At 39.8% G+C, this 13,140-nt stretch overlaps 1 protein-coding gene across 1 annotated transcript; it reads right to left on the bottom strand.

The window, feature by feature from the left end:
- Nucleotides 1-236: 236 nt before the first annotated feature.
- On the bottom strand, nt 237-10,678 carry LOC308382998 (uncharacterized protein). Its single transcript, XM_080860559.1, has 7 exons — nt 10,033-10,678; nt 9,329-9,508; nt 5,435-5,568; nt 4,086-4,251; nt 3,896-3,928; nt 2,822-2,869; nt 237-498 (listed from the first exon to the last, which is right to left on the bottom strand). Exons 1-7 carry the CDS (start codon nt 10,307-10,309, stop codon nt 347-349), a joined length of 990 nt encoding a protein of 329 aa, XP_080716685.1. The 5' UTR covers nt 10,310-10,678; the 3' UTR covers nt 237-346.
- Between the last annotated feature and the right edge of the window lie 2,462 nt (nt 10,679-13,140).

The following is a 13,140-nucleotide window of genomic DNA, read 5'->3' on the forward strand; positions in this document are numbered from 1 at the left end:
GACTCAACCTTTGTGTTGTGTGTCTGTGTGTACCGCACTGAGCATGGAGAAAAGAAAGAAGAGCAAAGAATTGTCTGAGGATTTGAGAACCAAAATTGTAGACAAGCATGGACAATCTCAAGGCTATAAGTCCATCTCCAGAGATCTTAATGTTCCTGTGTCCACTGTGCGCAGTGTCATCAACAAGTTTACAGCCCATAGCATTGTCACTAACATCCCTGGATGTGGAAGGAAGAGAAAAATTGATGACAGAATGCAACAAAAGATTGTTTGAATGGTGGATAAATAACCTAGAACAGCTTCCAAATAAATTCAAGCTACCCTGCAGACAAAGGGTAGAATGATGTCAGCTTGCACTATCCGTCGCCATTTGAATGAAATGGGATGCTATGGTAGGAGACCCAGAGGACCCCACTGCTGACACAGAGACATAAAAAAGCCAGACTGGAGTTTGACAAAACTTTCTTGGGGAAGCCAAAATCATTCTGGGAGAACGTCCTGTGGATAGATGAGACCAAAGTAGAGCTTTTTGGTAAAGCAGTTTACAGACAACGAAATGAGGCCTTCAAAGAAAAGAACACCTACAGTACAGCATGTTGTCAGTGGGGGAAAGCACATGCCAGCAAATCAACTTTACAAAAGTAAACAGGTGAAAAATCAATAAGCAGCTTTTTACTGATATAACAGTAAACCAACACTTTTCTGGGAGTAGTGGTGCATTATCTGACAGAAGTGCATGGGGTGCCAATATTTTTGTCCATGACTGTATACGTATATAAAAACATTTCTGAAGTTCATATTTCTTTTTTTAATTAATTGTATCAAATTTCTTGCATGCACATAGTATTCATTTAGATGCCGATACGTCATGCTTAAACACCTCTTGTTTCATTACTAATACATAGTTACGCATCTTCTCCCATCTCTTTGCGACGAACACCCACTTTCCATTATACCCTCCCAGCAGCGAGCAATCTGTGTTTTACTCAAGTGCACCCCCTTTGTAAATACGGTTTGTTTCCTAACCGCTATTTGCGAAGAAATGACGCCTGAAATGGGCGCAATTCTGTTAATAAATCAGTGCCTAAACAAATTTGTACACTACAGCAATCTGAAAAAGAATATTCATTTTCTAAATGATTAAGTTGCATTATATTCTAAAATTTCCCTCTGAATTATAAAGTATCTATCTATAAGTGTTTACATAATACATCTCTGTGATTTAAAGCATTTACATACACAAACCGATCCTTACTGTTCTTGAATTGAATCCTACAGTAAAGCATGTTCTCAGTGGGGGAAAGTACATGCCAGCAAATCAACTTAACAAAAGTACACAGGTGAAAAATCAAAAAGCAGCTTTTCACTGATATAACAAAGAGCTCCGTTATGATTTTCTTTCTAGTAAAGAGTGATATATGTGCCCAGTTGGGGAAGGCACATGCTAACAAATCAGCTCTTTGTGATCATTAATGAACAGACATAGGAGACAAATCATATCAACATTTGCTATGTGGAAATCTAATACTTTTTTAAAAAATGTTTTAATAGGATGTATATTAGAAATTCAATTATTTGTATTGTTTATTTCTTGTTTTTTTTTGCCTATTGAATTGTCATTAATCTGTGGAATTGTCATGTAAATTGTCATTAATCTGTGGAATTGTCATTGCTGATGTCAAATTGAATTGTTACTAAACGAGTGATGAAACACAGCACAGCCTTATGCATTTCTTTTCACTGTTGATGCGTTTAATATACACATTCCTGCCATCAACGATATCAGGTAAATTTAAACATAAACAAACAAAGCATTCATTTAAATGATTTATCACCTTGTGGTGGTATTGTAGGGTATAGGACTAAAACAGATTCTGTACTCTACATTTAGCTTGCCTCTGCTTCATTGTTCTTACCATATAGTACCAGTTCAACTACACAAACCACAAAGGAAATACAGGTTTATGTAATTGACCTCTCCATAGTTACCAAAGAGTGAAGGTTCATTTGGTTGACCTCTCCATAGTTACCAAAGGGTGAAGGTTCATTTGATTGACATCTCCATAGTTACCACAGGGTAATTCAATATATTCGCTATCTGACCGATCTTACACTTCATCTCCAACAGCATGAAATCTATGTATATATTATTCTTGGAGCAGGACTGCAGTGTGTGGATATATTTAAACATTATATTTGTATATCAAGACATCATGACGTATAGCACTATATAGTATCAACTCTCTGATCAGACTTAAACTTAATCTCCATATAAATATATTGATATGTAATTTTTTGGAGCAAATCTGCAGTATGTGGATATCCTTCCTGTGTCCATCTGCTGTTCCCAACTTGGCTTTTCAACTAAGCACAGTAGAAAAAGGTAAATCACGAAAAGGAGCCACGTCATACATTTAAATCGTTGTTGCTGTTACATATCGCACACACACTGCAGGTCTTTTTTACTTGGCGCAGGTCATCTTCTTGCTTCCTCCACTTTCGCACCATTGATTCATTAATGTTGAATTCTCTCGCAGCTGCTCTATTCCCATGTTCTACTGCGTGACTGATAGCCTTGAGTTTGTAGTCTGCGTCGTAAGCATGTCTCTTGCCAGTTGCCATTTTGGGGTCATTATACTCACACACTGTATTATTATGGGGAAGCACAGTATAGATTAGGGCAGTGCGGCTATGTAGTTTACCAAAAAAAGCGGTGCGGCTCTGTAGTTTATCAAAGTTCTAAAACACAAACCACACAAAATCACGCCGAGGTCAGTAAGCACAACCAGATTTAATCCATATATAAGGCGCTTATAATTACCTGTTTGGTTTTCATTTGTATTTCGATCTGCCACTACATCTGACGCACCTGAAAGAGTTGCCATATGGATTTAAAATGACAGACAGATGTTCTAGATGCAGCAATTCATTGTGACATGACATGGAAATATTCCATTGTTCCATTGATGTTCTGATACACCTAGAAGAGTTAGATTGGTCATTAAACTTGCTTTTCTGGCTCTGCATGGGAACATTTGAATATAAGAGCACTTTTACCACTTTGATGCAGAAGTTTTTGAAAGGACATGACAAAACATAGGCCGAATCTCGATTCTTCCCCTTGCCCCTTTTGCTTTGTCTTTGTCTTGTCTTAACCCTAGCACTTGCAAGTGTAAGGGCCAAGGGCTGAAAACTTTCCCCTATGAAATGAGACGCCACTCGGTTTCGGATACGTCATGCGTGACTGTATGAGCTATGAAACTAGCGATTTAAAAAAAGTCTAATGAAGAATATGGTTGCAAATATATATGTAACCAACTGTGTAGAGCACGAAACAAGACTGTCGTCATTTTTAAATTAATTATAAGCCAAAAATACTTACATGTAGTGTATGTAGCATCTAGCTGGCAAGCTACCATATAAGCCAATGGAGTGGTGGTATACGCGCTAATTGTATCCTAAAACTACCGTTTGAAAGCTTCAGTTAAGACCTACGATACTATGCATCGTTCGTGTAGCACATTTCAGATCAAACAGAGTCATTATAAACATATAAAAAGTTATGTAGATAGCTTTATTAATGTAAAATATTCCTCGCTTCAAGCAGCCATGTTTTTTTGAAAATTCCCGAACTGGTTTCGCTATGTGCTCTGGGATAGCCCTTGGAGGAGCAAGTGAGCTCTCAAATCATCTTAAAAATAAGGGGTACATAGCACTCAATCTTATCCCTTAATCTTGATCAAATTGGGTATTGAGACACCACTAGCTCTCACATGAACGCGCAATTTCAAGGGTAAGGGGGAAGATAAGGGGTAAGGGGAAGTATTGAGATTGGGCCTTAGTCTTATAAGGGATGCAAATAGTAATTGCTATGATCTGAAATATTTATAATTACCTGTTTGGTTTCCGTTTGTTTTTCGAGCTGCCACTACAATCAAAAAGTGAAACACATATCGTGTTTCCATGACAGATTAAGCATAGTGTGTATTTTAACATTTAAGGGTACATGTCAATAGTGCACTTCAATGAATCACAGGGCTTGTCTGAGAATGGTACATGATAAAACATATGGTCAAGGCTCAAACCTGATTTCACGAGCGCCTCAAATAGGGTCTTAATGTGGTCAAGAGCCTTCTTCTCCTTGGCCGTTTCAGGCACAATCGAGGTGGAAAAATCCACTTTGCATCCTGTGCCTTCGATGTGGCAGAACAACAGGAGAGGGCACAAGCCAACCTGCTGCATTTGGAACACCTGTAGAATACATGTTACAGTTGCTCAGGACATCTCTGAATTCCCGTCAGTTGGATTGACTGCACTGGAAATTATTCAAATGTATTAGTAAACATTTCCATGCAAAGCGCAAAGCTTTCTTCATAACTACAGCGCCCAGGCAAAAGTATCCAACACCCCCCTGAAAGTCATCACAATGTTAAAAAGCTCAACAGTATAATACGTGATTTGTCTTCTAACATTAAAAATGAATACATTTATAACTGAAAAATAGTAACCCTAACCCACATTTAAAATGTGCTTTTAAGTTCTAGGAATTGAAACTAGAATGAATAGAATAATCTCCACAATATTGCAAAAGAACATGTAGAAGGGTAGGTCGCAATGGCAATGTATTTTTCCATATTTATAGACAATACAAGAACATAACAAAATATTTCATGTTTTATAAACCCTTCATGAAAATGTCTCAGAAATCCCGCAAAGCCTCTTGCTGGCTCTGGAATAGGAAAGAGGAGTTAAGCTGGGGACCAGGAGAAGATGGGCAGTGATTGGTCAGCAATGCCGACCCGCCATCTCAAAGCACGTTGTGGTTCAGGGTCGAAAGGCCCAATGAAAACTGGACACCAAATGAAGACATCTTTTCTCCTGAAAGCTATAGTCACTTCCTAAGTGACTGAAAGAGTAAGCACTACATTGTGTATGTGATAAGACATTTCTTATTGTATCTCACGGTTTAGTCATTTTCTGCCACCTCACAACCTACATGGGTGTATTTTTGAAACCAAAATCCACACCCTGGTTAATCTGTTGCTACCAAACTCGCCAGGGCTGATGCCTCGTCGAGAACCTTGGGGACACTGTGGCCATGGATGGTCTTCTGCGCCCACTGCTTTGTGGCCCTTGGGCAGCAGTCGAACAAGTGGAACGGGGAGTTCCGGTCGTCGTGAGCATGGAGTAGACGCACTTACTTCACGCTACCACCTATTTTATAAATGTATAACATTTAGCCCCTTTTTCCCTACCCTACGATTACTTTCTTACAACTATTAACCCCTAATAATCGATCCTGTGAGAAGATGGCCAAGAAAAACAACAGAAGTACAAGCTGCTGGCCGTTCTGATATGGATGCCACAGCCGAGACAAGAAGAAAGCCTGCTGAATTTGAAGGACATCATGTTAATCTGTTGCTACCAAACTCACCAGGGCTGATGCCTTGTCGAGAACCTTGGGGACATTCTGCGCCTTCTTAGGCTGTTCGGCACCGCAGGCCTTGCACCTCTTGCATGACACCCAGATGCGGGTGTGGCACGAGATACATTTCTTAAAGGTGGATCCTGGTACGGAGGAAGCAGATGACATGGCGCACAATTATATTACACTCATACCTTCACATTAAGCATTATACAGTCGTATGCAAAAGTTTAGGCACCCCTCTAAGGCTGCATGATAATTTACTCTGTCTTCACCAAAAAAAGATCACAGTGGTCAAATATTTATTTTGTAGTTATCACTGAGTGCTGGGGTGTTTTCCAGACAAAGATATTTAGTGTAGCAGTATTTATTGGTGTGAAATTAAATCAAATGTGAAAAATAGGCTGTGCAAAAGTTTGGGCACCCTCATAATTTTGTTGATTTGAATACCTGTACCTACCAGGCATGAAAACGGCTGAGGGGTGAAAAAGGTGAGGAGGATATTACCCCTCTAAGGGGGTCCGGGGGCGTGCTCCCCCGTAAGCAAAATTTAAATATTCCATATTTTAAAGCATCAATCGGATGCATTTTGAGATGCTGTTTTTCCAACCTGGGGAGAGCTGGAGAAACTTAACTTCAGCCTTGAGTCAAAAATGATTATGGCCTCCTTACTAAGTATTATGCAAGCCATTTCATGCCAGCCTGTCACTGGGTCTAACATTTACAGTATATGAGGCACAATGTGGTATAAGCACCACAAATGGCTTAATGCATAACCCCCACAAGCGATGTTGGACATGCTGTAACTTAACTGGTCTACTCTTTCATCATGATTGACAGCCAATACAATGTTATGATTTCAATACATTTTTTTGGCAAGGCCCTTTGCGTTCTGTTTGGCAGGTGCTTTGCACGTGGTCAATTCCCCACTCACAGCCATATCATCCAGTTATTCAACAAAATAAATCAGCAGCGAAGAAAACAACACAATCATATTTTCTTGACAAGAATTCCATAAATGAAAAGAGATCTTTACATTTGGCATCATTAAGCACTTCTCAAGAATATATACAGTGTATACAGTACCAGTCAAAAGTTTTGACACACCTTTAATTATTTTGAGAAATGTTGTCTTTACTTTTATTATTTTCTACATTGTTGATTAATACTGAATACATTTAAACTACGAAAGAACACATATAGAATGATGCACTACACAAAAAAAGTGTTATCTACCCTGTAGAAAATAATAAAAGTAAAGAAAAAACTTAAAAATAAGAAGTTGTGTCCAAACTTTTGACTGGTACTGTATATGTAATATATACATATATATAGGCCTATATATATTGAGCAGAGCACCACTGAAGCATTCCATGTGACTTTGCAGCCATGCTCACCTTTCTTGTCACCAAAGTGCTTATCATGTCAGTGCTCAGGGTTGCTCTGTATTAGGTCTTGTTTATGGTAACAAGACTGAACATCGTCATTTGACGTCATGATTTGTTTTATACCTGCAAGGCTTGTAGGTTGACTGGCTGCAATAGTAGGAATTAGTTGCAACGTTAGCAAGGACTATTGCAATGGTCACTTTGCCCCAACAGAGCGATTCAAAGTTAGAACAGGGAGTCTCCGTGGCGTTTGAGTTAACGTTTCTGCAGCTAAATTAGCCTACTCCATCAGTTATTCACACCGTAGCCGTCTCGTAACCAGGCTAATCACATCATATGCTTGCTACTACGGCTAACTTTTTAATACAAATGTATCTGAAGGTTATACCCCTTGAAATGAATCATCTCGTTAAGTTACCGAACACATGTTTTAACGTTTTATATGCTAACATTACGGTAACATTACGGTTTCACAAATTAGTTATTACGTCTATACACGTTTTGGAAAGGATATCTTTCTTTCCTTCTTGCGCGAGCTCTGACTGTAGACAGACAGTCATTGATCAACTGCTTTCCCAGTGTTGCCAGATATTATTAATTATCTTTACCACCACTAGGTGCATGCCTGCAATAGTACATGTCATCTGAATATGAAAAAGCTGTCCAAAAACTCCGTCGCGGGGGAGGGGGCGGGTACACAAAATTCGTGCAGGTTGGCAGGTCTGCGTGTTCGCAGTTCACTGAATATGTGCCCCCCCCCCCCCACAAAAATAAAAACTCATCGAATCTACACGATTCACGTAGGTCACCTATTTTGACTTCAAAACGGCGAATTTCGCTGAAAGGTGAGTGATTCTCATGCCTGACCTACTCAATGCTGATAAAATGCAACACAGAATTAGTCTGGTTAGCTCGTCAAGCCTTCAATTCCATAGAAAGGTGCATCCAACCATTAGAAAAGGTATTTAAGATAGCCAATTGCAAGTTGTGCTTCTCTTTGATTCTCCTCTGAACAGTGGTAACATGAGGGCATCAAAACAGCTATCAAATTATCTGAAAACAAAGATTGTTCAGCAGTTTTGTTTAGGGGAAGGCTACAAAAAGTTATCCTGGAGGTTTCAGCTATCAGTTTCTACTGCAATGAATTTAATTATGAAGTGGAAGGCAACAGGCACAGTTCTTGCTAAGGCTAGAAGTGGCAGGCCAAGAAAAATAACAAAAAGGCAAAGGCGAATAATGGTCAGAATGGTCAAGAATAACCCTCAGACCACCTCCAAAGATCTGCAAGGTCATCTTGCTTCAGATGGTGTCACTGTGCATTGCTCAACCATTCAGCGCACATTGCACCGAAAACAGCTGTATGGGAGAGTGATGCAGAAGAAGCCTTTTCCGCACACACGCCACAAACAAGCTCGCTTGAGGTTTGCCAAACTACATTTGAACAAGCCAGGCTCATTTTGGAACAAAGTGCTGTGGAATGATGAGACAAAGATAGAGATATTTGGTCACAACAAGAGGCGTTACGCATGGAGGCAAATTAATGCAGCATTCCTAGAAAAACACATGCTGCCGACAGTAAAATTAGGTGGGGGGTCCATCATGCTGTGGGACTGTGTGGCTAGTACAGGAACTGGAAATCTATTTAAAGTTGATGGTCGCATGGATTCAACTCAGTACCAGCAAATTCTTGACAATAATGTTCAAGAATCTGTAACAAAGCTGAAGTTACGGCGGAGTTGGGTGTTCCAGCAGGACAATAACACGAAACATTGCTCCAAATCCAGTAAGCCATTTATGCAGAGGGACATCTACAATGTTCTAGAATGGCCATCCCAGTCCCAAGACTTGAATATAATTGAAAATACGTGGGATGTCTTGAAGCAGGCTGTCCACGCTAGGCACCCATCAAACCTTACAGAGCTGGAGCTGTATTGTAAGGAAGAATGGTCCAAAATACCTTCATCCAGAATCCAGACACTCATCAGAGGCTATAAGAAGCGTCTAGAGGCTGTTATTTTGGCAAAAGGAGGCTCTAGTAAATATTATTGTGATTTTTCTGTTGGGGTGCCCAAATGTATGCACCTGTCTAATTCTGTTATTATAAATTTGGCATATTCTCTGTTTATCTAATTAACCTTATTTCACTTCTAAAATATCACTGTGTCCATGTAGTATTATATATGTGACAAAGAAGTTCCTGATCCAAACGCCCAACAATTTATAAATGAAAGTAATAAAGATTATCAGGGGTGCCTAAACTTTTGCATACGACTGTATAAAGCATCTTGAATGTGTTTTGAGGGTGATTTTCAGTATGGGCTGTGTACAAATTGAAATATATCTGTACATTTAGCCTATCAATAGCCACGTTTACATGTTTAAGCCTAAGCCGCTTAAAAAATGTAAGCCGCTTATATTTATTTACTGCTGGCAAGCTCTTGGTGTTCCTCGAGTTCTCTCAGGACCGTGAAACTGAGGTCTGTGTAGTGGATGAATTCAGAATGAAGCTTCTCACCGGGGTTCAGCCTTTGGTTATTAGCACTAAGAGTGTGTGTTTGCTGGTGTTCCTCCAGTTCTCTCAGGACCGTGAAACTCTCCCTGCAGACTGTGCAGTGGTACGGCCCTCCATCGAGTTGCTGGTTCAGTTCTTCATCGTTCTGTCCATGGAGCTTCTGTTGTGTTCCATCTGATGCACCTGAAAGAGATTCATATGGATTTAGAATGACAGACAGATGTTCTAGATGCAGCAATTCATTGTTACCCGATGAGGAAATATTCCATTGTTTGGATGTTCTGATACACCTAGAAGAGTTAGATTGGTCATTAGACTTGCTTTTCTGGCTCTGCATGGGAGCATGTTTGTGTTTCAAGTTTCAACCTCCTTTACTAGTAAAATAAAATCAATGTTTTACTCACACTGACTGTGCACTAACATTTGGTATAGTGAACACACCCATCGGCAAAGTAACCACATCATTTGGCATAGTAACAACATCAATTGGCAGAGTAACCACATCATTTGGCATAGTAACAACATCAATTGGCATAGTAACCACATCATTTGGCATAGAAAAGTTTCCTCTTCAACACAATTTCCTTACTAACAAAGAACCACATTGTAGCCATCTACTGTATCCTTTTAACCTGTAACAGTAACTGCTCAAAAGCATTAATCGACCATTGAACACAGCTCTTATTGCATCATTATGAAATACTTACTTTCCAGAGGACAATCGTTGCATTCCTGCTCATCCTCGTCTTTCTTCACTTTAACCTCCACTGTCTGTAGTGTGTCATTATGAGTGGAGCTTAGTGACTCTGAGAAGTCTGATTCAGTTTTACAGTGAAGATCTGCAATGGGCTTTTCTTCTTCATCTTGCCATGTCATAATATGTCCATATTCCTCTTCTTTTATGTCCTCTTCTTTCACTATCAGTCTCAGGGGTACCTGGTGTGTTTCATCACAGCCAGGTCTCAACGGCAGTCCAAGATCCATGTTAGCAACGGACTAGAGATGATCCCGTCCAAAGTTTCCGATATAGACAGGCAGTATATACAATTGCTTTCAAGCTGTGTTTCCTTCTTTGTTAAAATACCAGAGAGCGATTGGCACGTCGCATTTCGCAAGGAGGAATTCACTCCTATATCGTCAATGTCCCCGCACCTCTCACTTGCCTAGGGCTGATATATCGAGTACGAGCTAATGAAGAAGGCTACGATGTTAAAATACTGTGCGATCTAAAACTACTGTGGAGTCTAACGAAGACGGCTTGATACTGTGACTAAAACGTACTTTTAATAAGTTAGCATAACGATCTATTAAGTGAGTGTTAGCGTCAAGCAGTGTTTATCACAGGAAAATACGAAGACACAATTGTATAGGGAACTTCGGCAACACGCTGAACCTCTCCCGTGGACTCTTCTGAAATGTTCTTACTTGTAAACATCCGGTAGCTGGAAAGCCAACCAGAAACCTCTGCATTATTGCCACCGTCTGGATGGGAATGTGACTGCAGACTCTCCAGTTCGGTCCGTGCAGTTAAACGAGAGAGCGTACTGCAGTCACATTCCTGTCCAGACAGTGGCAGTAATGCAAAGTTTTTTGGTTGTTTTACCAACTACTGGGAGTTCACAAGTAAGAACATTAGGGAGGAGCCCACGTGAAAAGTCGACCGTGTTGCCTTTGTTGGTTCTGTAAAGGTAATTTCGTCCTCATATTTTGCTGTGATAAACACTGCTTGAGGTTAAAACTGATCTTTATGTGCTATCTTACTGCGACAATATAAAAGTGAATTTCTCCGTGCAAAATGCGACGTGCCAGTCGCTGTATGGCACTTTTACAAAGAAGGAAGAAAACCGAGCCTGATAGCCATTGTTTTTCTTTTCTTTGTGGCGTTCCCCTGACCATATAGGGAACTCTGGACGGGATCATCTCTGGTTCTTTTTAAACATGAATCTGGGACTACCGTTGAACTCTGGCTGTGATGAAACACACCAGGTACCCCTGAGACTGATCGTGAAAGAAGAGGACATAAAAGAAGAGGAATATGGACATATGATTACATGCCAAGATGAAGAAGAAAAGCCCATTGCAGATCTTCACTGTAAAACTGAATCAGACTGCACAGAGTCACTAAGCTCCACTTATAATGACACTACTCTTAATGAAATACTACAGACAGTGGAGGTTAAGAAAGAGGAGGATGAGCAGGAACACAACGATTGTCTTCTGGAAAGTAAGTTTATTTCATAATGATGCACTAATAGCCCAGGCATATGTTTAATTCTCATCAACCTGAGATGTGTGCTAATAATGGTAAAAATACACCTCAAAAATGTAATGTTTTTCTTTAATCCTATCAAATTGAAACTTCACACAATGAAAGTACCCATGAAAAGTAAACTTTTTTTTGTATTACAAGTTTCTTTTGAAATTAATTTGAATATGCCCAGGAGCTCCACACTTATTGAATATGTCCATAGGCAGAGACACCATTCATAAGTATGACAAATACATTGGCCTAATCTTTATCCAATCATCCTACTGCCAATGGGAGATGGCAATGTGGCTTTTAGACTGGCCTCTAACCTGAAAACTGCCTGGCTTGGTAGTACCTGCCAGGGGTATGGTGTTTCTGCCTATGCAATCAGGACATATTCAATAAGTGTGACGCTTATGTGCATATTCAAATTAATTTCAAAAGAAACTTGTAATACAAAAAAGTTCCCTTTTATGTTTGCAATATGTAACGTTTTATTGTGGTAGGAGTAAAGGGAAATATTAAGCCTATTTGGGTGTACTTTGGGCATAGATATACAGTGGTGGCCAAAATTATTAGAACACCTTACAAATCTGAGAATATTGACCTTTTTCTTTGTCTCCGAAACATTATTTAATTTCATAATGTTGATGAAACATGCAGATGGTTGTTCTGAGCACAACAAATATCAGATGAAGTGATTCCTACTGTTTTTATCCACTTTTAACTCTAATATTTGGTACGCCCACCTTTGGCAGCAATTACAGCAGCACATCTCTCTGGCATAGAGTCAATATATTTCTTGAGAACTTCAACACTAATGTTATCCGATGACTTCTGCAACTCAAGCCAAAGGCTTTCCTTTGAATGTACACTAGATCTGTCCAGTTTATTTTCCAACTCGCCCCAAATTTGCTTGATGGGTTTGAGGTTCGGACTTTGAGGGGGCCGGTCCATAATTTTCAATGTTCCAGAAGATTCCTTCTGCCACAGGTCGTACTGGCAATAGTTACAACAATGTTTAGGGTCCTTGTCCTCTTGGAAAATAAATCCAGGCCCATTAACGCCACTCCCAGAAGGTACTCCATGCCTCACCAGAATGTTATGGTATACTTTCTTATCCATGATGCCATCAATTTCGCCAAAGTCATCTGTTCCTGAGGATTAAATGGCACCCCACACCATAATACTACCCCCTCCTTGTCTAACTGTTGGCTAGAGACACTCATTTTTATATCTCTCCCCCTCACTTTGTTAAACATACACTCTTCGCTTGTTGCCAAACTATTCAAACCTGGACTCATCAGTCCACAACACTTTATACCAATCTTTCTTTGTCCATTTCTTGTGTTCTTTTGCAAATTTCAGGCGTTTCACTCTATTTTTCTCTTTCAGTAATGTTTCTGTGCTGCTATTCTGCCAAAAAGTTATTTTTCTCACAGCTTCCGACGCACAGTTCTTGGGAACACTATTGAACCATTAGTCATTGTGGTTTTGATCTCGTCACCAATTCTCCTGAAGTCTTTCTTCAGTCCTTAAGACTGAGAATTCTGAGATGCTTCACTTC

The sequence above is a fragment of the Sprattus sprattus genome (genome assembly GCF_963457725.1).
Source record: "Sprattus sprattus genome assembly, chromosome: 1".
Lineage (NCBI taxonomy): Eukaryota > Metazoa > Chordata > Actinopteri > Clupeiformes > Clupeidae > Sprattus > Sprattus sprattus.

Coding starts and splice junctions, on each gene's coding strand:
- LOC308382998 (XM_080860559.1), bottom strand. CDS start 10,309: ATGGATCTTGGACTGCCGTTGAGACCTGGCTGTGATGAAACACACCAG. Junction 9,509..10,032: donor CAACGATTGTCCTCTGGAAA/GTAAGTATTTCA, acceptor AATCTCTTTCAG/GTGCATCAGATGGAACACAA. Junction 2,870..3,895: donor AACAAACGGAAACCAAACAG/GTAATTATAAAT, acceptor CAACTCTTTCAG/GTGCGTCAGATGTAGTGGCA.